General features: G+C 40.6%; 1 protein-coding gene across 1 annotated transcript; it reads right to left on the reverse strand.

Moving 5' to 3' along the window:
• Positions 1 to 628: 628 nt before the first annotated feature.
• LOC121913112 (E3 ubiquitin-protein ligase RNF19A-like) lies at positions 629 to 25,343 on the reverse strand. Its single transcript, XM_042435785.1, has 10 exons — positions 25,178 to 25,343; positions 11,358 to 12,226; positions 7,932 to 8,140; positions 7,604 to 7,748; positions 6,892 to 7,054; positions 6,155 to 6,269; positions 5,766 to 5,924; positions 4,440 to 4,659; positions 3,989 to 4,132; positions 629 to 3,780 (listed from the first exon to the last, which is right to left on the reverse strand). Exons 2-10 carry the CDS (start codon positions 11,963 to 11,965, stop codon positions 2,976 to 2,978), a joined length of 2,568 nt encoding a protein of 855 aa, XP_042291719.1. The 5' UTR covers positions 11,966 to 12,226; positions 25,178 to 25,343; the 3' UTR covers positions 629 to 2,975.

Genomic DNA, 25,343 nt, shown 5'->3' on the forward strand with positions numbered 1-25,343 from the left:
TACACTGAGTTTGGTGACCTGTTTTTCAGAGCTCTGCCCAAAGTGAGCGTAAGAAGATAATGACTGAAAACACCCATTTTGGTGTGCATGGCCTTTAAATATCTTAAAAGCTGCTTCCCTTCTTGTTTTCGATCCGTCATACTTTACACTCTTGAAGTATCCCACATCAACACTACGACACACAAACAATGTAAATCTTTGTATAGCACAATGTGCCACAACTGTTCTTTCACTTTGCTCTTTGTTTGTTCAACCTTTTAACACTTGATATGAGGCTTAATCGTTCCAAAACTGAGTGTTGCTTTATGGAATGTAAAAGCATGTACTGTATGTAAATAGTCTGAATGCAAATGTAAATAATAAACTGCAACGTGAATGTTTTTTTTATGTGCCTTTCTGTCTGTGACTTGATTACAAGGTTCAACTGAATGTGAAGCCAGAAGGAAAAATAGAGCAAGAAAAAGATCAGAATGATGTGTTTGTTTCTAGGATGTTGATCATGTCCAGCGTCTCGACTTGTTTTAATGTACTTAACACACATCTGTTGAGCTACTTGCTAATCGTACAGTTCATCATCACTTGTACAGAGCAGCGCAAGGTGCGAAAATGTCAAAAATACACAAACAAGCTTGATTGAGAATTTTATTGTTTAAGGATATGCATTTACATGCACATTACAAAGCAAATAATTAGGAAATATATACTTTTTCAAATAGCATAAGCTTCTTTTGACCAAGTTAGAAAATAGACCTGGCACCAGTCTTCAAATAATAATAATATAAAACTCACAGGAATTAAAATGGGTATTTTTGACCAAAAGAAACATCATCAGGGTGGGGATATCCTGCCGCTGGAGGCTTTCGATGTGCGACCACTGATGACGAAGGCTGAAAACTCACTAAAGCTGAACTTCGGATACTTGTGATGCTGATCGCTTTGGATAAAAAGGGTTTTTATTGCCAACAGGAGCTGACAAACAGCGCTTGGTGAAATAAATCTAAGGTTAAATCAACTTTACCTTCCTCATCAGACTTTGGCTACTTTAGGGAACCATTTTCAGATAAATTCTTCCAAAAATACAAACGTTTTGGTTCTTCTGATTTCAAATATTGCCCCAAAATCAGGTTGTCTTTGTCGTGGCTTTTCTGGTCTGAGGAAACTGAACTCTCCTCATTTATTGAAATATTCAGGTACCATCGACTCCATTAATCTGTCTAAACCTCAGTAGCCTGAGCAGTCTTTGGTCGTGTAAACCAGCTAGAGGATCAGTTAGCGTCAGCTCTGTCTTCTAGCATTCAGGGGAATATTTAGCATCAGGTTTTGTGCATTTTTATGAGGCAAATAAAACTCCTTCTCTTATGATTTATATGTTTATAATTTGAAGACGTACAGAATGAGGAAAAGGAAAAAAAAACAACTTTTAAAAGCGTTTTCCCCAAAAAGGCACTGAGGGTCCAACAAATATAAAATTATTTGCATCAGTCTTAGCACGTAGGTAAAATATACCAAAAGTGAGTCAAAAATTATAATTTGATTTGGATATTAATTAATGAGGGAGAATCAAACAATATTATAAATCATCATACATTCACTTCTAAATATTATATCACTAAAAGGTGTTTTTCTCATTGCACAAGTTGATCAGAGCTTTTTTTTTTTCCTTGACTGGACACGTCTGCGCTTCTTGTATTGAAATTTTTGACAGCTGAGTTTATTGCAAATAGATTTTTTGGTTTGAATTTCCAGTTTTTAGTGACTGAATACTAAAAGAAGCCCTATAATTATTTAAGCATATAAAAATTGGGATTTAATTTTGTGTTCTGTTATGTTTCGAGGAATAATTCCCTTTATTAAATCACATGATTCTGTAATATTCTAAAAACATTTGCACAGGCGCATAAAATATTTGTTTACCAGTGCAGACTGGGGCTTGTGAAGTTAATGCACAATAGCATCTGTCTTTTGCTCGAGCTCTCAATCATATCTGTTAAATCCACAATGTTTAAAAAGATGAAAAGACTACAGTTTTGAGTCCTTGTCAACACGATTCCAACCAGATTTATAATAAAAAGTTTGGACCCAACACAGGGCTGCGACATTAAAACCAACTTTCCCAAAATGGAAAATAAAAATAAGCCAAACACGTAGCACAAATAAACAGGAGTCACATTTGAAACAAAAGCAACAATAATCAGTTTTCTTAGAAGATGATTATGGAAAAATAAAATTTGCTACTGCACGTGTGGACTGGTCCCTCTCAGGTTCAGACGCTCCACAGAAGGTTCAACAATCCTGTAGCTGTGCGTTTTTTTTTTTTTGTTTTGTTTTTTTTCACACCGTTAAAAAGTCACAGAGAATGAATCGGTGGCACAGGTGGTGGACCACAGTGATGACGTCTCCGTCCCTGATTCATTGAAACCCCCCTCCCCCAACGAAGAAAACCAGATTTTTGCAGATGTGACACAGGAGAATAGGTTTAGGCTTCATAATAGCAGCTTACTATTGAAAAGAATATCAGACATTTGACTTGCTCCGATCCAGCTTCATCTGTTCTGCTTTCCGTGAGCCGTCAGCTCGATCACTCGGGTGTTTACACTGAAAATCAGATCATCATAACAGCTGGATGGGCCTTCTGCAGTATCACCTCACACTTATAACCCTGCCTGACACCCGTCCACATACATTCAGCTCCACCTACTGAAACTTCTTGTTCACGTCTGCTTGTCCTGTCTCAGAGCAGAAACGAACGATCGCCTTTGACTTAACTGCTCCGTTTACTTTATTCACAATCTCTCTCCATCTTAGACTTGACCCTCTCTGTAACTGTATAGACATTCACATAATATTCCTGCCTCCACAGCAGATAAAAAGTATAATTAGACTTTATAGCCTTTATCCTGATCACCAGCTTCCCAAGATGAGTGAAGATAGAAGGTGATGAAGCTAACTGAGCTAGCAGTGGTAACACAGTTCCTTTAGATATCTGTTTGTATGCAGCGCTTCCTTGTTGGGCTTACAGGCAGTACGGCAGTGTCGTTGGTGGTTTCTTTTATGTTCTCGTCCTTCTCAGGCTCCGTGTCTGCAACGTCGCCTCTGCTCTCCTCTGTGATGTACAGAAACGTCCCGCTGCTTCCCTCTTTCGGCGAAGCAGGTGGGGACGAGGACAGCAGGCGGTGGGTGAAGGCTGCGTGGCCAGTCTGAGATGGGAAATGCTCCAGGCGGTCGTGCTCCACCTCTGGCATTGGTGTGATGGTGATGTCATTGAAGGTGGTTGCAGGGTGAGGGTGGGGGTCCGATAAGCCGGAGCAAGGGGGGTGAGCTGGTCTTGAGGTTTCTGGATCTGAGCAGCTGAGCTCTGACGAGAAGTGGCTACAGTGCGAGTCGGCCACTGAAGGCAGGCTGCCGCTCAGGGACGGCGAGTCAAACTCAGAGGAGTTAGTGCTGCGCTGCTCCAACAGCTGAGCATCCATATCTCCTCGTGTCTCGTTAATTTTCGTCTCTCCTTTGCTGCTGGCTTTTTTCCACAGTTTTCCTTTGCTCTTCTTGCCCCCTGAAGTGGAGGGTTCCTTTGACCAAGGCGGTGAAGGGCAGCGGTGGCTGTCGTGTTGCGCACAGCAGCAGGTAGAAGGACATGAGCACTGGCACGTGCCACCGCTCACACCTTTGAGACCTGCAGAGCTACTGCTGCAGCTGGCTTCATCCAGGCTGCTGCTGGCGCTGCAATGTCTCACCTTTTCCTGTTTGGACTCCACATCAGCCTGAACCTCCAGACTATTGTCTCTGAAAAATAAAATAAAAACCACTGACATTTAGCCAACAGTATGACAGCAAATCATTTTAGTGTAACAACTTGTATCTTTGTGTATTGATGAAGAATCAACTACTCATACTTATGATTACAGAACAAACTATTCCATAAAAGACAAAACAAATTCTTAATCCTTGTGTGCTTTCAGCCGAGGAGATAAATATTGCTTGAACTGCTGACCTTTCCAGAGGCATGTAGGCATTGAGGATGGATCCTGCCATGGCTTTCGTGCTGGCGTTGTCACTGATTGTCCCGAGACTGACGGTGGCCGACTCCCCGCTCAGACTGCATCGCTCCTTCTGGACATCAGCCTGCACTTCCATCCTGGGAAGAAGAAGAAGAAGTAATGATACAAAATATAAAACTCTGAATGAAGTTACTGAATTTTCAGGACAGAAGAAGAAAATATTAAGAAAAGATTTTCCAAAACAACACCATGAAATGTACCAACGAAGGCTCTCAAGATGATTAATATGTTAAAATAATCATCAAGTGTGCAAATTCATAAACACTGAATGAAATTACCACTTTTTGCCAGTTAATAGTGACATTTGGGGTGATACAAATAATTCATTCAGAACTATTCTCTGGCTATAACAATGCAGAGAACCAACCAGGTCCAGTCTCTAACCTGTTGTAGCAGCTGCCAGACAGGCTGCCGGTGATGCTGGCCCCAGCGAGGGCTGTGGTGCTGGCGTTGTCGCTCATGTTGTCCCGCTGAGTGGAGCTCATGCCACAGCGCTCCATGTGGCTGCCGCTCACGCTGAGGCTCAGGCCTGTCAGGCCGCCCACGCTCGCTCCATCGCCAAGGCTGGGATTGTTGAGCCTAGTCTCCGCTACTGAGGTTGTGTCTGAGAGGAAAAGGGGACATTTTATCATTTTAAAGAGGGTTGAAAGAAAGAAATAGGTCAAAAGGATAAAGAGGTAAAGAGATTGAGAAAGAAAGATGCGGGGGAGGGCAGCAGGTGACTCAAGATAAATCAAGATCAGGCCTCAGTGTTCAATTCAAAAAGTTCTTCTGACTTTTATCAAGTTATATCGTTGACCTTACTGACTTTTATACAATTAATCCTGCAACAAGAGATCGGTGACTTCTTGGGTGTGAATAAGTGTCATCACGTCTCACACTTTGCCTTCCTAGAAAGGTCAAAGTCTCCTCTGTTATTCGAATTATCAGTCACGCTGTTGACAGAAGCTGTGAGAAATACAATCCGTCTCCCTCGACGCCTCCCGGGAAAACCGTGCGGAGCCCGGCCTCACGCAGCCGTCAGTTTGACAATGACAAATACACGCTGACAGGAAAACCGCGCCAGTCATTTCACACCATAACACACCTCGAACACGTCCACATCTCCCATGAACAGTTCTGGCACTTCATAGGCTATGAATATAATATGTATGTACACACTAAGACACTGACAGATGCAGGAGTACGTCTGGCTGCCAAACACAGCTGCATACTAAGAGCTGCATGCCCTTGTGCCATGGTTACTAAAAAGTTATTTTCCAAACACTCAGATTCTGTGTTCGACCTTAATCAGAGCAAGGTGCCTATAATAATAACAACATGTAAGACTGTCTGTATGACAGGAGAATGTGCATGTGACATATGGAATATAAGTAAATTCGATAAATTCTGAGTAAAGCTTCTAACCTGTGAAAAAACATTTGATAACATCATGTGAAAAACTAACGATATTTAATGATGAGATGAAATACTTGGCAAAAAAAATTTGAAGAATGTTGACAGAAAAAAAAAAAGCAGCAGACGTTCAAAAGTTTAAGGAGACAAAAAGGCACCAGATTTATTGATATTCATTTGTTATTCTCTGAGCTTTTTTGGCTTCTGCCTCTTCATCACGGTGGGAAAATCAGTGGCGATGCTTTTCTGTGCCATTCAGTGAAATGTAAGAATCTTTTATTTCACCCGGTTAACCGGTCAGTTTGAAATGCTCACCTGTGGCTGCAGCCCCGCTACCTATGTTGTCATTTTCGTCATCAAACTCGATTCGCACCCCTTTGCCGTTGCCAGCAGACACTCCACAGCCGCCACTCCTGCACAGGGAGATCGGGACAACTCCGTAGACGTAAGCCAGCATGATGGGAACACCGATGCCTACATGACACAATGTAAAAAACAAACAAACACACAAATACACATAATTTTATTTCAATATATAAACAGGCTTTTCACATGTCCAGATGTATCTTGGTGAAACTCCAGATTTGCTTTATGTGGTACTCGCCCACCAAAGACACCCTATTAAATATTTAAAATGTTGTGGAGAGACAGATGGTGAAGGAGAAACAGACGAGGGAAAAGAGAGAAAACATTTTCTTTCTTACCGACAGTGACTGCTGCAACCACGGGCGACACAATCACAGACAGCGTCACCCCACCAGCTATTACCAAGTTCCTCTTGTGTTTAGAGATGTCCTTGCCCTCGTAACGATTATGGATCTGAGGAGGAAAACTTTTATTAATAACCTCAAAAAAAAAAAGGGAACAGCTGCACAGATTCCTAATCAATATGTATTTTGTAGTTACAACACTAACATTAAGAGAAAAGTCTTTCTTTTACTCAGCCTAGATGTCAAATTGTCAAGCTACTTGACCTCCTCCGCTCAAAAATATGTTTTTCTTCTTGTTCCTACAGTTGAATGTTTGAGCTTCACTGTGCAGAATGATTTATGTAAATAGTTTGACTCTAGAAGGCTGTTTTCACATTCATCTGCTGAAAGTGGAAAGTTTCTCTGAGCTCATTGAAAACAAGACTTTAAGGGCCTACAAACAGGATTTGTGACATCACAAATAATTTGGGAGCCAATCTTGGTCCAATATGCAAAACCACATGGAAAAACCATATCAGACACACATTATTATTCAAAGTAGAGTACTTTATATACATCTTAAAATATGCCTTAAAGGAATTTTTAACTTTCAGTAGGCTTTAGTTAAAATGTTAGCTGGATTATTTTGTTGATCATCTCCACAGTTGCTGACTGTCTTTTGTTCTCTCTCTGAATAAACTGTTAGTTTGGGCCACCGTATCACTCCTCAGCTGCCTGGCGGTAGCCCTCACCTTTCTCCCCACGTAGACCGGAATGCCGATGATCATTGCGGGGATGGCGATGCCGGCGATGAGGGCGATGCCCACGGGCGCCCCCACCAATGTGCCGAGCTGCCACAGGATCTTCTTCTTTCTGCTCCAGGGCTTCTTCCCCCAGAAGGTGCAGCCTGATGGACTGAGGGGGACGAGAGAGAGGAAACAGGTTGTTGGCGAATGTGGAGAGAAACTGTATGTGTGTGTGTACAATGGTTACTATGACAACTGAATCTAAGGATAAAGATATGCATGAAAAAAAGCACTTCATAATGTAAAAGAAGTACAATTCAGCTGATCTTTACTTTTTAATATTAAGACAAAAATCATTATTAAATTTCAGTTCTTTGAGTGTTTTCAGACTGTTGGCACTCAGCTAGTAAAACATGTGCAACTGATTAACAATTAAAACTCACAGCAATACAACGACCCAGTTTTTGTTTTTATTGTGTAGATGAAACAAATTATCATCACATTGCTTTCTGGCTGGAACCGTAAGACGTGTGTTAACAAAAGAATTTAGGAATAAAAAACAAACTTTCCTTATGAACGCTACAGAAAAAGATAGTGAGTGCTCTCATGGTTAGGGTTATTTTGTCAAATTACTACTTCCAAGGTCATGAAGGAATCATCAAATGAAACACAACTGTAGAAACTCTTTAGTGCAGATAAGTTATTTTTTTAATCTTACCTTAGGTAGTGCAGGTCAGAGATCTCCTTCATGCAGAGCCAGCAGAACTCACAGCCGCAGACAGCACAGGTCATGTGATTACAGCTCCCATCGTTCATCTTGATGATGTATGCAGCGCACCGAGGACACGGCTTGATGTCATCACCTAGTGGAGGTTGATTGAGGGTGAATCTTTACTGCGGATCTATCTGTGCATGAGTATGCAGCTACAAAAGGTGACGAGTGTGCTGAAGGTTACAGATGTGTGTGATTGCCATCGATGTGTGTATAAATACCAAAAAACCGGTCAGGTTAGTCCGTGTGCATTTGGTATGTATTCGTACGTTACCTGCGGCTCCGCTTTCTTGGCTGTAACTGAGGGAGGACGACCTGAAACTCCTCAGCCGGAAGTTCTGGGCCCTTTGTTGCCGCGCCGTGTCACATGTCTGGTTGGGATGCCACAGCTGTTTGCAGTGGTAGCAGAACTCTGTTCCACAGCCTTCACGCCCACAGGTGATCTTTGGGCAGCTGGCACAGCCGAACGCAATGACTGCGTAACTGGGAGAGGAAAAATACAGCCAAAAAAATGGTGGTGAGTTATTAGGTGGCAGGAGAGCATGGATGTAGTAGCTCAGCACAACACTAGGGGTCAGCACGGCTAAACTGCCAAGTATCAGAGCAGCTGAGGAGATTAAAACTAGAGGCGGTGAAACTGAGAATACATATCTGATGTGTTTCACATACTTCCAATAAGTATTCAGAGTATGTTCTACAGCAGCGGTTGTTACATAAACACAGGAAACCAGCTGGCTGCTCATGATTTTATCAATGAGCTCTGTTACAACAATTCAATACTGGCACAATCAGTTCTGCATGACTGTGTGTCAACATCCCTCATCGGTCGTTACAAAAGATCAATGTGAGAGCTATTATTGAAAAAGCACATGACATGGCAGAAGCTAATTTCAATGACTGTTTTGCTATAAACATGCAAATCTAATATGTGAGTCACTAATCTGGAAACCGTGTTATGGCATCAAACTTCCACTGTAGTCGTTTACATCCTACTACAATTACTGCTTCTAACAAATGTTTCTTCTCTGAAAATAATAAAAGCTGCTAAACAGGAGCTCACATTCAGACTTGCTGACTCACAAACCTACTTGTATCCATCTAGTACGGATGAGATGAGACATTAGTATTTTTTTTATTTAAGAGAACGCCTAAAATACTGTAGAGAGGAGTGCAGAGCCTCTGAGTAAGTTAATTATTCTCTGTTAAGAGATTGTTGCAGCCATCCGGCCTCCCATAGTATGGTTATCATGGAAACGTTAGAAAGAGACGACGAGGAAGAGCAAACACTCTGGCTGACGTATGAACTGGACAGTGTGTGACAGCTCTATACGGGGACATCTCTGTGTGCAAACGCATAAAAGGCCCTGTGTGAATTATCAACATGAGAGTCTGCAGCTTGCACGGAGGCCTTCAGCTGATCCGCTGGAACACGACATGAACATGCACAACAACATTATCTACATTTATAAATGTAATTCTGTAGAGCAAAGCCTTCAGCCAGACAGATCAGTCCTGCACAAACTCCCTGAAAATGATTTAAGCAGAAATAATGGCATCAGCTTACATACACAGTTGGTAAAATGAGTTAAAATGAGATAAGTATTTGATCCAATAGACATGCAAACGTCAGCTGATACCAGACAAGCAACAGTGAATACAGCTGTGAAGAAAATACCAGTTATATAAAATAACTCTCTTGCTTGAGATCAGCAGAGCAAAACTAACATTTTTATGTTAGAAAAAGTGAGTTAGAATTCATTTATTGCTGGCAAATAACTAATTAACAAGAACAATGTAAACCTTTACATCCATTATATTAAAATCCTCCAACTGGTTTCTTCTTTCTTACTTTGGGGCAAAATTAATATGAATATCAAAGTTAAAAATAAAAGTAAGGGGATGCAAAGATATTGTAGAACTTCTATCATATTTTGTCATATTTTTCAGTAGTTTTCTGTGCTCTTGTGTCTGACACAAAAACAAAAGTAGCACTTAAGGGATGTCTATGAAATCTCAATTTTTACACTGCTATTGTTTCTCACTAGTAACTGACAAACAAACAGTCCACTGGTGGGGGTTAGGGGGGTGTGTAGACAGCTTATGCATACCTACAAAGCGTTCAGTCTAGACAGTTTCCAGACTGTCTCCACTAACACCTCGGTGAGGCAAACTGATGGTAAATGGTGTAAAGGTGTCAACTGACGGGGGACTTTCCAAATAAACAAATCCTTTCCATACGTTTCTTTGCATAAAATATTGGTGTAAAAGTTGCTTTGCAGTTAAGTTTTAACTCATGATCTGTGAAAATGACATCACAAAACAGTGTTTATATATAAATAACTAGCAGTCCATGTGCACTGAACTACATATGACAGCACTGAAAAGCCAAAACTCTGCCCTGCATACAATTTATGATTTCAATAGTACAGCAGAGTTCTTAAATTTGGCAAATCTAAACTTACTGAACTGACCAACGCAGCACAAAACTTGCAAGCGTCATTATCCGACAATAAGGAGCCAGGGCATTAACAAGTGGAGAGCGTGGCGGCGAGCCAGAGCTCAACTGTTTTGGAGGATGAGAGCTGAAACTCATGAAAGGGCCATTATTCCGACAGACAGGGACGGCAGTGTTGGTGCAACAAAGCCAAGAGCTTGTGAAGAGTAAAACCATTACTGAATTCAGCAATCACTCAACACTGAACTAATGATGATGACGGGACTGAATGCAGGGAACATGGGCCGCTGCTCCACGACTCTTATGAATACACGAAGACGCTCACTTTGAGTGTGTTTATGCGCGCGTGGCCGTGGCCTAAAGGTGCACAGAACAGCAGGTGAAGCAGGGGTAGGGTGACCCAGTAAGCAGGGGAAACATAATGTTAGCTCAGTTCAGGCTCCGGTGAGCAAACACTTGAATCCCTACTGGCTCCAAACAAACAAGACCCTGACCTGACCCTCACCTACACTGCCATAAAAATTATTTCCCTTCTCAGTAACCTATTTTTTTGCTATAGTAGGATTAGAGACTTAAGCTAATAATTTTTAAATACTCAGTTTCATTATCTAGAAAACTATTTTTTGCTGATTGTTTTCAGTACAGTATGTGATGGTCGACATAAATACATATTCTGTTAACTGATTTATACATATACACATACAAATTATTAGATTAATTTAACTCCCTCGCAGCACAATAACATAATAATCTTTTTATTCCATTTTAATATACTTCCACCAAGTCTGAGGCCCTTTTTCCTGTTCAGCTTTGTCTGTGTATATATACTCTACCACCTATGAACCATTGTGTGGCTATAAAAAGACAGGTATAGTCAGATGACAATAGGCATCATCATAATCTTTTTGGGATGACTCATTACTCTGACAGAAAAAAATGGTTTATCACTGCTATGTGTTATTTATAGCTCAGGCATTGATGCAGAAGCTTGGGTGAACTTCAAAGCACATATTACAGCCTTGAAGTTTCCTTGAGGTAGATGATTACTATGTTATTTTGGGACTCTATCACAACATCAAGCACATCTCGGGAAACCGAAATAGATTCCATAATATTAAAAGTGGTAGTCAGTGTGGAAAAAAAATCCCACAGGCCTGAAACTTATATGGCAAACTGGTTCAGTTACAGTCCTAATATGTTATCCAGTAAGTAGCCGGTATAATCCCTCAGCTCTCTCTTTCTTACCCACAGTCTGGGGCGGGGCACCAGCGGCAGTCGGGTTCAGCCACCAGCCACCTTCTCAGCATGAACTCCTCGTACTTCTCCATGAGGGCTCGGTCTCCCAGAATCATTTGGATGTCGTGGGGATTGAAGCGCTCTGAGCACTCGGGGCAGCTGATGTTGACTCTGGACTCCGAGATCTCGATGCGCAGGTACTGTCGCAGGCAGTCTGCGCAAGAGCGGTGGTGACAGGTCATGATGTCTGGGAAGCGCTCGCGTGCATGGCGAAGCAGGCACAGGGGGCATTCTAGGAACTCCGATGAAGACCCGGACACCGATGAAGTCGAGGCTACGCCTGGTAGGGAGTGGGCAGAGGTTTTATCGGGGAACGTCTCTGACTGGACACTTTCTGTGCTGACAATGCCGCCCACTCCAGGTCCGGCCTGCGCAGGCTTGGACTTGCGCTTGGTGTCGCGGTCAGGCCGACGTCGCCGACCGAACAGGGAGTGGAGGGAAAGACGCCGCTTCTTGGGGGTCTTTCTAATGGAGGGGAGACTAACAGTGGAGGCAGCTGAGTGAAGGTCTCGTTCTGAGCCTGTGCTGCCATGATGCTGCTGGCGCAGGCTGCTCATCGCGCCAGATGGTACGCCACCGGTGTTACGACCAGAAATCACCACATCAGGAGAGGAGATAAGGGACAGGAAGGGGGGAGGGAGAAAGATAAAGAAAGGGGGTTGGGTTGAAGGGACAGGTCGGTTGGGGTAGGGAGCTGGACTAACGAGAGCTAGGACATGGTGGCTGGAAGCTGGTTTTGGAGTGGTGTGGTCTGTCCCCGGTTTAAATCACAGTAAACAGGTTCTTGTTGATACGCTGAGGTGTAGATCAGACAAAACCTAAGAGGGAAAGAAAAAAAAAAAAACAGAAAAAGATCAGTTACTGAACCAAAGCTGAATGCATTAACTTTTAATGTTATAAAGCAAAAACAGAAACATTTGGAAGCACGATGTAGTGGTGTGTTTCTCAGGATGCTTAATGTTAAAAATACAACAAAATCTCAGATGAGACAACTATCAGTGATGCGTACTGGTCTCTGTTTTAAGGCAAAACCATCCCTTTGATAATTAAGATTTTTCTGGCAGGCTCCAAGCATGTTTTCAGGCGTGTCTTCTGTTTTGTGTGCATGTCAGTGTGCTTACATAAACAACTGCAAATTTTCCCTAGAGTGCGTATTAGTCAACCGGAGGCAAAATGAGACAAAATACTGTGTTTTTCCATCACAGCTGTGTCAATGTACTTCTAGAGCAGCCGCACCTTGCCTCAAGTGCTTCCACATGCTCGTCTTAAACACAATATGTAAGTATAACTGATGAAAAAACCCCCCAAAAGAAATACTAAAAATCTTGAAGTAATTAGAAGATAATTTCATGCTGAGATAAACCAACACACAGTTTGGGGGTGTGGTGTTGTGTGAGCTTCCAGAGAGTTGACAAATCGCATCCCAACTAATGAATTTACATGTTTTGGATAAATATCTCTGTCCTGGACTGATTCCTAAAGAGGTCAACTGATGGAGGCATTTGAGTAAGGGACATAACCCCAAACTTTAATAGTGGCACCTGATGCTGTGCTATGGCCAAAATACAATAATATGTACTATATGTATGTCTGAAATCTCTTAAAGCTGGTCTGAGAGCTTGAGGGAAAGGCTGTGTGTATATTGAAGTGAGCTTTTAAAGTTTTAAAATCATAACAGATGAAAAGAAGACCAACAACCAGATTCCAGCTGTTAAAAGAAAAAAAAAAATCAAACATACTGGACACATGACAGCCTTAAATGGTCAGTGACTCAGTTGGGAAATCAGGCAAACTTGCAAAGATTTGAATCCAAAAGTCTGTAGATTTTTTTAAAATAGACCCGCGTTGTTTGTTTTTTTTGCAGACCAGCACAAACAGATCTAAAATCAATAACCCCGGACAAGTCAGGTTATAATACGGCTTTAAATAATGTGGTGTGTTCCCAGCTGAAGTGAAGAAACAGCATGTTTTATTCATCAAATGTGTCTAACTCATCTGTGATTTGGAAAACGTAACACGGCACTAAAGACAAAAGACTGACATCAGCAAACCGTGCTGCAGCTGAGGGCTTGTGAATGTTATTAAAAAAAACACTTGCATCTCCTTGGAGTATACCGTCATTTTAACCATGAGGTACACACACACACACAATGTGGGTTTATTATTGCATTTCAACACAATGTTCCCACTAGTCCGAACAACATATTTGTGCCCTTTTTAAGAGATTGCATGCATCTCTAGTTTAGCTTCTCGTCATGTTTAAACCACAGGATTTCAAAATTTCGGTATTTCTGTGATACCATGAGATCTTCCCTTCGCTGGTCTTGATATGCCCACAAAGCTGCAGATTCAGCTTACAGCGAATAAACAATGTGGAGGACGAAGGATGATTTCACTCTGCCTCTGAATGCTCCAACTTGTGTTTGTGTGAATGTCTGTCATTAGGGACTAATTTCAGGAAAATTCCTGCAGGAGCCAAAAGGTGACTAATTAACAAGCCCACTGCAAATCTCAACTGGGACAGCAATCCTGCACTAACCTACTAACCTTGGTCTGACAGGCTGCGGGTTTTTTCTCCCCTCATGATGACATGCAGGCAGCAGTAAAGTTTTACTACAGCTACTTTAGTTTTAGAGGACATCTTTCTTTTTTTTTTTTTAATTTACTGCGGAGGGCTTTTAACTCCGCAGCCGAAAGCGACACTCAGTCTGATGCCTAGAGTGCATGTGTTTACTGTTGACTGTTGCCTCGTCCTTATCAACCAAATATTATCAACTGAACTGACTTCACATTAACACGTAGCACTGGGTGATTTGATCACATGACAAAAACTCAAAAAAGGAAAGGTGTAAATGCACCACGGTCCACAGAAGAGCATGACATGGAAAGTGGAATATCATAACAAGTGGTCACTTGATGCACATTTAAGTGTTCTTCTGATGCCAAGTGCTAACTGCAATCCATCTCAACTGGCTCTCGACACGTTTGAGATACAAGGTCTAAATATGGCCAACAGCCTGCAGGGAGAGTCTCGCTATTCACTATCCCACCTTTCTGATCACCTCTGTTGCATGAGAGCTCCAACAGTTTGCTCCGAGTGGCTTATAACACAAAAATGAGATGGAAGGTGTATTTGGCTTTCTTAGATTCACACAGGTTTGCCCACTGCACAAAGAAACTAAGGCTGCAGTTGCCAGAAAATAACAAACACTCAAGCTTAATGATGAGCTCTATGAAAAGGCCTATAAACCTATAAGAAATAACAACAAAAAATCACAAATTGGTTAAATACAGTTAAGTCTGGACAACAAAAATACAAGTAGAAGGCTGAAAAGGACAACATTCAACAGAGAACAGGTCACTGACACAGGTTTACCAATTAATGATTTGCCACTGGCCTAAAAGCAATGGCTCTGCTAACATTGTGGAGCTAGCTGTAGGGACACTGGTGGGTTTTGGCTTTTTTGATGTTTTTATGTTTTAAAAGACTACTTCCCTTTACATAGTAAATGATTTTTCTGTTTTTTCTATCTGGTGCTCCTGAAATTAGGGCACAAATGACTTGGCCCTGTTGAAGCTATTAGATGTTTCATATTAAATTGTCAGAACCTTTCCGCAACTGACAAATGTTTACTGTCAATGAATATTTTCTTTCCCTTAAGTGTTTATCTTTCATCTACTACACACACCTTGACTGTAATAAGAGAGCTATAAAACATGGGCAGTGTAAACGTCGAGTCCTGTTCCCTCTTAAGGTCACATTCAAAGCACAAGTAGTTAGGGGTTTTCCACTGGCACTTTTGGCGCCGCCGAGTCAAACCATGTTGATTTGCGTTTCCATTACCAGTTTAAATGCACTGAGTTGTGCTGAGTCGTGCCTGAGATGGACCCAACTCCGGAGTTGAGCCAAAGTGTGTCCGACCTGCCTCCATGCCGGTTGCGGTGACATCTCGATGACCACGGCCAACACGTGACAACCCCCCTTCTCCTGCTTCTCCCCCTCAAACAAGCGTGTGTTCTGAGATGTAACTCATGTCTGTGCTGGCAACCAGAGAGAAAGATGTTTTTAAAAGCATCTGTGTTCAGCTCTCAGTACTTTTGTAGCTTCTAATTGAATCTCTGTGGTTTGAAGTTTAGTTTCTCTCCTGTGTTTCTGTTTGTACTTCCAGATATCTGCTTTATTTTATCGTTTCCTGATCGCTTTCAGCCGTATCGGAGTCGTGTTAAGTTGCTGCTGATAAAAACCTTTCCTGCTGCTGCTGCTTATTATTGTGAAGAATTTTTCCACTGTTTTACAGTCACGACTTTGACCACTAGTCACAGCCATGACGTATACAGCCCGCTGCTTTTCAACTCAAGACAAATGCATCATCAGGTAAAGATACACCTTCAAATGGGTGGCCCTGGAGATGCAAATCCATGCTGTGCTGGGCTGTTGAAATGAGTCAAACCAAGTCAAGCCAGGCCAGCATATGCGTATGGAAAAGGCCTAGGTGATTGCTGCGATATCAGGGTGATAACAGAGCTGTTAAGACTTGGAAACAACACTTGAATTAATGAACCACACCCATTTCTAAGACCACAGCATAACAAGAAAAACATGGCCATAGTCATAGTAAACCAGGAGGGCTACAGTCTTATTATTGTTGGGGAAAGCTGGCAATTCATTAAAAAAAAAAAAAAAAACCTAAATAAAACAAACATGGGGTGTTGTAGAGGACAAGATGTTACTAAGCAGCTATATTTTGCTGACTACAACATATAAGTAAATTAAATATAATGTTCACTTATATGTTAAACTGTGAAATAAAGATAAATAGGATGTAAAAGTCTAACTGCATGCTATCAATCCATCAAGTCTACAAGTTATCAAGCCATTAACACAGCCTCCGAGTTGTTAAGGATAATGTGCTTTAATTGGTGGTTCTGAAGGTTTAAGAGTCACGTCTCAAACCTAAGCCTGCATATAACGTCTGAAATCTAAGCGACACAGAGCACCAGCGGGTAAGGCAACATGAGATGATGTGAGGCGACACGTCAGTCAGTTTTGTTGCTGCTCGTTCCGTGAAGCGTGTCAAGGACTTTAGCGGATCTTCCCTGAGACGTGGCACAGTTGCCTGTAAACTAGCAATGAGTAAAAACTAGTGCTGAGATTCACTCAATCAAATTCACCCAATCAGGTAACATCTGTATACTTAAAAATTTATCAGTTCGGTCCCAAAAGTCAAATTTAAATACTTAAAAATATGTTTTATCAAGAAATGGCGACTAACCTCAACAGCTTTTTTGTTGATTCAGTTGGTAACCACAGAGATAACTTTACAGCTCCACAGTGAGGCTTATCTGATTCAGGCCAAGGTTTTGTACTAATGCGATAATTGAACATCATAACAAAGCTTGATGATGTATTAGGTCAAGTAACCAAGTCATGTGAGAAAGAGGACATTTTAATAAGACAGAGGAGCAATTTCAAGCAAGCCGCAAGTCAATGTGAAATTACAATCCCAAGGCGTAATTAAACTGGAAAAGCCTGCCTCGGCTCTGCACCGAGAGTGAGTGGGACTTTCCATGTGACTGTGGTCACTGTGTGTGTGTTTGTGTGCACATGCATGTATTCAAGTTCTGCGGCTCAAGGGCAATCACATGCAGCCTCGGTTCACACACTGGGACAGTGTCCCAGTTCCTGAGACAACCCCGGGCTAGGAAGCCTGCTGCGGCTGAATAAATGGTTTCAACGTTGCGTCAACTCTTAAATGAAATCACTGAGTTTGCATCAACTGATGTTCATGATCACCACTGTAAAATGATTTAAACCAGTGGTTTTCTACTGGGGAGTCTGGTCAATGCAATGTTACTGAATTAAGGTTTTTTTGGAGAGCCATGCCATAATTTATGTGTCAAAATGGAAGGGGAAAGAACACTACCAATCTCTCCCGGGGCTGTAGTGGTAATGGTTTTAACAAGTATGGCCTTTAAGACCACAGAGCAATAACACCTTGGCTCCTGCGTTGCAATAAACTAAATAAATTTAGGTTTCCATTGCCTGTAATTTTGCAAAGAGACAATTAGGTGCATAATTGCAGTGGAACATTTTATGTTGCAGGTTGTGACTGCAAACTTGCACGTCAAACCCTATTTCATAAGTACTATTTGTCATTTGGACTATTAATAAGCTATAAATAGAATATAAAACCCTCCGAAGAAACATCCTTTCCTGAATATTCATATTAACATTGTTCCACTGTCCTTCTGTTTAAGTAAACAGAAGAACAGTAGTCCAAATAAAACCAGACAAGGGTAAACATGAACTACAGATGCAATTCCTCTTGCGGAACAAATCAGTTGCATAATATATATTGCATAATTGTAATATATAGTGTAGTATATAGTATATTATAACAGTGTTGAAAATGCAGCATCTTCTAAATATCACTGACGGGTTAAAATATACAACACTCCAGTAAAATGCTTCAAGTCAAAAAGTTGATGATATACTGAACAGTATGAAATGAGGGCTCCAAATTAACTTTTTGAAGCACTTGTAAATCTACCTTTCACTTGTCCAGGTACAAAAGTCACTTGTCCAGGTAAAATGACTATAATTTACTTTCTTTCATTTTGTTTGCGAATGCAGAGTTCAGACGAACATACAGTTGAAAGCATCAGTGTCAACATATAAATGATTCAATTTATGAATTTTATTAAAGCCACTACTTCCCTGTTAATGATCTTTTCATTTGATCCTGAATTGCAAAGCACTTTGTAAAGTCTGTTTCACTATGAGCTCTATAGATTAATCATTGATCATCCTTCTGACATTGAATAGGATATATCTATCTATCTATATATCTATATATATGGGCATGTCATGGATATGGATACGTGGTGTCGACACTGTTGTCATAGACTCATGCAGTACTCTACACTGAGCTGAAATGAAACAAGTGCACATAAATTACGTAAATAAATATTAAATAAATATTAGCAATATTTATTCACCTAATTTTTTAATTAACAATATTCATTTACAGCACAAATAAATGTAGGCCTTATGGACGGATAGATGGACCAATCAGTATCTATCTTAAAAACAAATCTCGATTCTCACACCGTCTATATGGTCCTTAAATATGACAAACAACAAAACTGACCTATAGGGAATTAATTTGCTCAAACAGTTTCACTTCATTCAGTCATGATGAATCAGCATTGGGTTTCCTAATAACTGAAACTAACTGTCAGTTTTAGTTGCTGTTTACAACAGTTACTGAGGTCAACAACCTTTTAACAGCTGAAGAAACATCCTGTTAAGACTTGTTGTGTAGTGTTGGTTAGTATCTGTATTAAAAGATCTGTACGTCCTTTTATAGCAGGTTTTAATCTTGTGCTTTGACGCTTGTTTGTTCGGATGTCCTTTAGTTTACATTTAGATAAAGATTGTGCCTTTAAAATGTTTACAGAACAGTAATTCATCTACATACAGGTGTAAGTCAGACCTTAACAGTTTTTTTCTGCCTCCTGCTTTAAATGTGTTCATGTTTCTGACACCTGAGCTGCCTCTACATGTTTCTTTTTAAATCTTGAATCAGTTGCACTTTCTTTTTGAATCAGTTCTTTACATTCTCTTTGTGTCTAACTTCTGTTTCCTCTCTCCTGATTCCTTCACTCACTCTGAAAATGTAAAAACCTTCCTTTTAAAAGTCTGAGAGAGCATGAAGCAGAACTTTAACTTGTACGGTGTTGATTACAGTTATTGTGGACAAACGACACACAGTGGGAATACATCAGCAGTTAAGCTCTCCAAACTATCTATATTAACATTACTGTAATGTAAAGCAGCAGCATCTGATAAAGTGGACGGTTAAAACAACACTAATGTCAATTTAACAAACTTTAGCTTCACTGAAGAGCTTTTCTAGCCACTTACTTTGTTGTCTTTTGTCTGACATTATTATTTGATACTGCACATGTCAGTTAATGTCATATATGATCCTCTGAACTCCCGATTCATTCGTCTGTCTCATGAAAGCAGCTCCAACCTGCCCGCTAGCTTCAGTACGGAGGGTTCGTTTGTTTTAAACACCCGCGTAGCAGGAGCAGGTGGTGGTTTGTTGGTCCATGTTAACAGTAACAGCTGTCTCATACGTGTTCAAACAGAAAACAAAACAAGCTTTCCTAGAAGCTACAACAAACTGATGTAGGAAGCCAGTCTGAGCTAACAGCTGTAGTGATGAAAGTTTGCGTAAATGCTATTTCTGAATTTGAGGGGTGGCTAAACGGCATCTAGTGGGTTTAGCGCTCCTGCTATCCTGCTGGTATAAAGTTACATTTGTTTTTATTTGTTTCTTTCGGGAGGGGGGGGGGGGGTCAGGCAATGGTAGGGGAACAGTGCACATAGTGAGAAGACACTTTTTTATTTTTTTAAATGACTTTTAACTTGTCTGGTGGGGCAAGTAAATTTCTCTTCCACTTGCCCTATTAAAAAAAATCCATTTGTCCTGGACAAATGTTCCCCTGTGAAATGTTTTTTCTTTACACATGATCATTACATCTGTGATACTGGATGTCAATTAAATGTAAAATGTAAGTTTAGTAGTGTGTAAATGGGGAGAGCGACAATAAATTGGTTAAAAAGGAGTTTGCTTTTGGCACTGAATCAACATGAGCACAATTTATCACCTTTGAGTGTTGGATTTACAGCTGTATATGAAAATTGAAGAGAGCTCGCTGTTCTCCTGCCACATCTGCCAAAAATGCTCTTTTCTCTTGAGTCCCCTTTACTTTACATGTGAGACAAACCAGACCCTGATAAAACACATTTGTTTTAATGCCACTGGGATTGAGACAAACCTCAACATAGTTTTGTAATTTAAACAGATACATTACATACATTTCCTGTCTGCTGCATGTTGGAGTTTGGCTTTTTTTTTTGACAATGACAATACAATGTGAAGCAGAAACCATCCCAATGCTACAACTCTTGAGTGACAATGTTTGCTCTAGATGGCTTGTATTTGAAGATGGGTGGGTAATTAAGAGGAGATCAAATATAAAAGCTAGTTGGGAGGTGATGTAAGCTTCCTGGCGTTTTGCGAGGTTGGCTACCTACGCTTACATTCGAAGAAATACCTCATACGATGAATATCTTCCGACACTAGAGACCTGTAGCTCAAAGTGTTCTTCTACAAAGTGTTCATCACGTACACTAATTTCCTTCGACATTCCAGCCAGAGAACAGACTTCCTGATCATGACAATGCATTCAGTTATTATAGCTTTGGACAGAGGAACAGCTCAGAGACTTTTTTTTTTTTTTTTTTACATAACTTTGTTTGCCTACCACATTGACAGGAAATATTTCAGCTTTTTTGAAACTGTCGGCTGCTGTTTACAGCACCAAACATTCCTCTGAAGCAAATTCACACTGGGATAAAAAAGTTATTGTTAGACTGTTCAGTGCTCATCAGGTGTAGGCCAACTTTCTGTCAGCCAGACATCGGAATAACCCTGTAGCTTAATGAATCTCTATTTAGCCTATTATCTGCCAGCCAAAGTATAATAATAATGTCTGACGTTCAGAGTGACGACAGGAGGTACTGGAGTGAATGCCTCTGTGGCTGCGTTCAGCACTATTTATTAAACAGTCTGATTTACAGCCAACAGAGCAAAGGTACTTTTCCACTGTATCTGTTACCTTGCGCTGAGGCAACAACTGCAATTGAATGACAGTGTCATTAAAAGTAAGGATGCAACTGAGGATGCAATGATCAATGTTTTCTTTTCTCCATACACTTCCATGGAGACATCAAATAAAGAAATACGCTCCTTTTTTCACCAAAATGTCCCATCTTTTGCACAACGGGGGAGCAGGAAACCATACCATTTGTCTGCCACTAAAAGGGATTTCCACACTGCTCAGAGAAGTTCTGACAAGAACGACACAGGAAAAGATCACAGATGTACTCTATGAATACAAACACGCCCACACATTCATTGCAATAGCAGCTTGAGTTTTGAGCAAGAAGTTTCTCACATTTCTGGATGCGCTGGAGGCATCTGTATGTCTAGTTTTGATTCTTGGTGGCTTCTAAATATATACCAGACTTAATGGTTCAATTGTAATTTTTGAATGTCTGCGGAACTCAGAAATGTCGCTGTTATCTTTACATCTGATGTGTAAGACAAAGCTTTTGTGGGTCATGTGAGCTACGCTACATTAAGATCATCACACAGCCCAGCTCTGACTCTGTCTGCTTGAGCTACAGCAGGAGTCAAACACTCACCTGCTACAGCTACGGCCTCTTAACCATCAGTAGTTTTCTGGAGAGAGCCGTCGATGAGTACGGGAATTTCTTGGCTCAAATGAAAACCACCTATTCTCTCCATGTGGGCTGGAACATCTTTTAGGCAATGACCACTCAGTCTCCTCAAATATCCAAACTGAAAAGTTGTCCTGCTTGTCAGCAGACTTGTTCAGCCGTAGAGTTTGTGGTCTACAACCAGAGACGGAGTTGAGATGCCTCTCTATGCGTTTGTTTAAAAAAAAAAAACACTTTGGCTGCATACCTGTGCCCCTCCATTAAACAAGCAGCCCCAGCTCCTCTCAAAACAATGCAGTGAAGAGCTGGTGAAGAAGCCGTGCTGAATAATGCCTAACAAACCAAACTCCTACAGGACTCAGACTGCTATACCTGACATGAACACAGGCCATGGCGTCTTTATATTGTAAAGAAAACAGGCCATGATGGAGACTATTTTATGTTTCTTTGTTTAAATCAGCATTAACAACTATCTGTGGCATAATCCACAAGTTTGAGCACCAACAAAAGTAACTTTAAAAGTCGTTTTTTTGGATTAGGTAGATGAAAACATTTAGATTCCCTATGAGAAAACATTTTTTATTCTCCTGAAATAATTGAATAATGTCCACGTACAAACTTTCTTAATGTCTGTGCCAATCTCTCATGGGAGCAGCATGGGTGGCACAACGTGAACCCATTTCATCAGGCCTCTACATCATGACTCATCCAATTACTACATACCATGAGAGTCTCCTCACTGTCTGTGTTTTCTGCTAAAGGCTTTTCACCCCAACCAGCGGGGGAGAAGGAAGCAGATGGGTGGTGTTGATGGGGGAGACGGCCCTTTCTGTGCTACAATGAAGGAGGAAAGAGACACCAAAAGCTATTCACAATCCACCAGCAGTGCCGAGGCTCACCGTTTGATCAAAGCCACGGATGCACAGATTTGACTGCCTTTGAATTTATTTTAGCTAGAAAATTTGAAGAGATGCGTGAGAAATAAGTGAATACAATGAAAGCACCGTCTGTCCTTATTTAGTCCACATACTGTAGGAAAACATAGCAAATAATGTTCATATTTACTTACAAGTAAAATGTCCAAATTTAAATAATTTTTATATTGCAAAACTAAATGAAATACATCCTGGAATAAGCCCAGGACTGAAACCGGATCTTAAAAGATAACAACCACAGAGTGTGATAATATTAGCCTACTTCTTTTAAAAACCAACTAAAACTAGAAAAGTCCCTTTTTGCTGGATACAATGTTCGCTATCTGTCCCTGGTGGACAAATGTTTGCTGGCTCATTCATCAAGCCAAGGCGGAAGGGAAGATAAAGTCTCCATGCTTGTAGATAGGAGACATTATTTAAAGTATGCAAATGTTTGCTTCGATTCACAGCTGATGGATCTTGTGTGTCTCTGTCAAAGGCTGCTGTCACACCAGTGATAGAGCTGTGATGATTACTGAATTATACAAATACAGCTTAAAATAAAATGTTTTGATTGCCTATATGCAAAGAACGTCTCCATCCGTCAAGATGAATATCAAACAGCATGTCTACTGGTGTATGCACAGAAAGGAGGCGCCACATGCATAAGACATTCATTTGGGACATTTAAATAGTCGGTTTTCTTTGTGGAAGAAGGGAAAACAGGAGATTCACGTAGCAGATCTATAGCAGAGCAGATCTAATGCACTGTTGATGAGTTAATGGAAAATATTTTTCATCATAAGAAATTGACAATATATTCCACAGAACAACTGGTCAGCCAGTTTAGGTCAGTTAACCATAAACTAGTTGAGACTGGAAAATTTTTGCCCTAGCTTAAGTCTGTTTTTTTTTTTTTTTTTTTACAAATTTGAGGTGGGGTAATGTGTGTGTAAAAATGTGACAAGAAAGGTGTACTCACAGGAAAAATTAAGGTTAAAAATCACAATCCTGAGTACAACTATATAAAGCCATGGAATATGCTTAAATATGACCTTACATGGGTCCCAAATTTTACCAAATGTATGAGCATAAACAGTTTGATCCTCAGCACATTCAGCAAATCTGAGACAGAGATTATCTGAGCTAAACAGTTAAAAGCCATCAGGAGAAAGTAAAGCACTATGACTATCTGACAGAGAGCTCCAGTCCAGTCAGGATGACTTGGATTCATTTAGCATACCAGCTATAACAGTCACACGGTAAATAAGGAAGGACTGTGCCCTGAAACTGATGTGTTATCTATTCAGGAAAACACTGTTGACTAAACCATAAAGTGATGACAGAAGAAACATTGTAGGAGAGAAGAGCTGCAACGATTAGTAGATAATAATTGCCAACTATTGAATTAATCGCCAACTATTTGGATAATCATTTTGAGTCATTTTTAAGAAGAAAATTTCCAGATTCTCTGGTTCCAGCTTTTCAAATGTGAATACTGGTTTCTTTAGTACTCTATGACACGTAAACTGAACATCTTTGAACGTTACTTTCAGCTGTGGGAAACAGACATTTTCCACCGTTTCATGAACCAAACAACTAAACGATTAATCAAGAAAAATAATCGACAGAATGAATCGATAACGAAAATATTTGTTGGAAACTATTGGAGAGCATTTCCACTCACTGAATGTTTGGTAGCAGGTCAAAAGTCACATTTTCACAGTTTGGCTCAGACATAAATTTAAACATTAGATGAAGCTCTAAACGTCTACAATAAATATCTGGCTCTAAATAACCCAAACACTGACTGCACTAGTATCGGGTCAATTCTTGGTACATATTACATGTTAAACGTAATAACATCTGACTATTTTTGTGACTTCTGACATTGTGAAGCAGAAAAACGACATACAGTTCAGCTAAGCTATGACAAACGTAGAGTAATTTAACAAGGTAATAGTAAGAAAAGATAATAACACGTCTTTCTGAGTCCAAACAAAGTAACCGAAATTAGGATATTGATAGTGTTATATCGTATAAAAAAGAACCAACCCACGAAGATCTGATAGAAATGTTTGGTTTAACAAGTAATGACAAAATCAAGATAAGTTAAATCACTCACAAGAAGATGAAAAAGAGGACGGACCAACATTTGTTTACACTTTCCGCCTGGCTAAGCAGCGTTAGCCTGCTAGCTACCGACTCAGATTCAGCTAGCAGGAGGCTAGTGCCTAACTTTAATCACCCAAAGAGTTGCTGACAAGCTAAGCTAAAGTGTTTGATCATATGCCACACAGTTAAACGACAATATGGTACATCTAAGTTAACCTAAAAGGTCATATAACTTTAGCTGAAGTCAAGAGGAAGCATTATGTCCATCCAGAGATCAAACAGGAGAAATTACGAGCTAACCAACTAAGCTTAAAACTGCTAGCTTCTCAGCAGCCTCGAAATGAAGGAAGTTCGGATCTGTTGCGATATTAACCAACGGTTAGCGACTTCGGTCTGTAAAGCTCATTATTATCAAAGCTTACCGTTTAATTTATCCCCGTTTGCTTTAACTTCAGCGAATAAATGTAGCTACGTTGTTGTCTCCATCTATCAGGGGCACCGTAGTTGAAGAATTGTTGCAGAAAACTTCCCCGGACAAGCCGAGGTACATATTCCCCGAGTGAGTCTACTGCTGCCGTCGAGTCGGCG

This window comes from Thunnus maccoyii, chromosome 15 (genome assembly GCF_910596095.1).
Source record: "Thunnus maccoyii chromosome 15, fThuMac1.1, whole genome shotgun sequence".
NCBI classification, from domain to species: Eukaryota; Metazoa; Chordata; class Actinopteri; order Scombriformes; family Scombridae; genus Thunnus; species Thunnus maccoyii.

What these genes read in the sequence shown, in the direction of transcription:
- LOC121913112 (XM_042435785.1), bottom strand. Translation starts at nt 11,965, where the DNA reads ATGAGCAGCCTGCGCCAGCAGCATCATGGCAGCACAGGCTCAGAACGA. An exon ending in CCAAGAAAGCGGAGCCGCAG is followed by an intron (nt 7,749 to 7,931) that starts GTAACGTACGAA and finishes AACCTCCACTAG; the next exon opens with GTGATGACATCAAGCCGTGT. An exon ending in TAGCGGGGCTGCAGCCACAG is followed by an intron (nt 4,660 to 5,765) that starts GTGAGCATTTCA and finishes TTTTCCTCTCAG; the next exon opens with ACACAACCTCAGTAGCGGAG.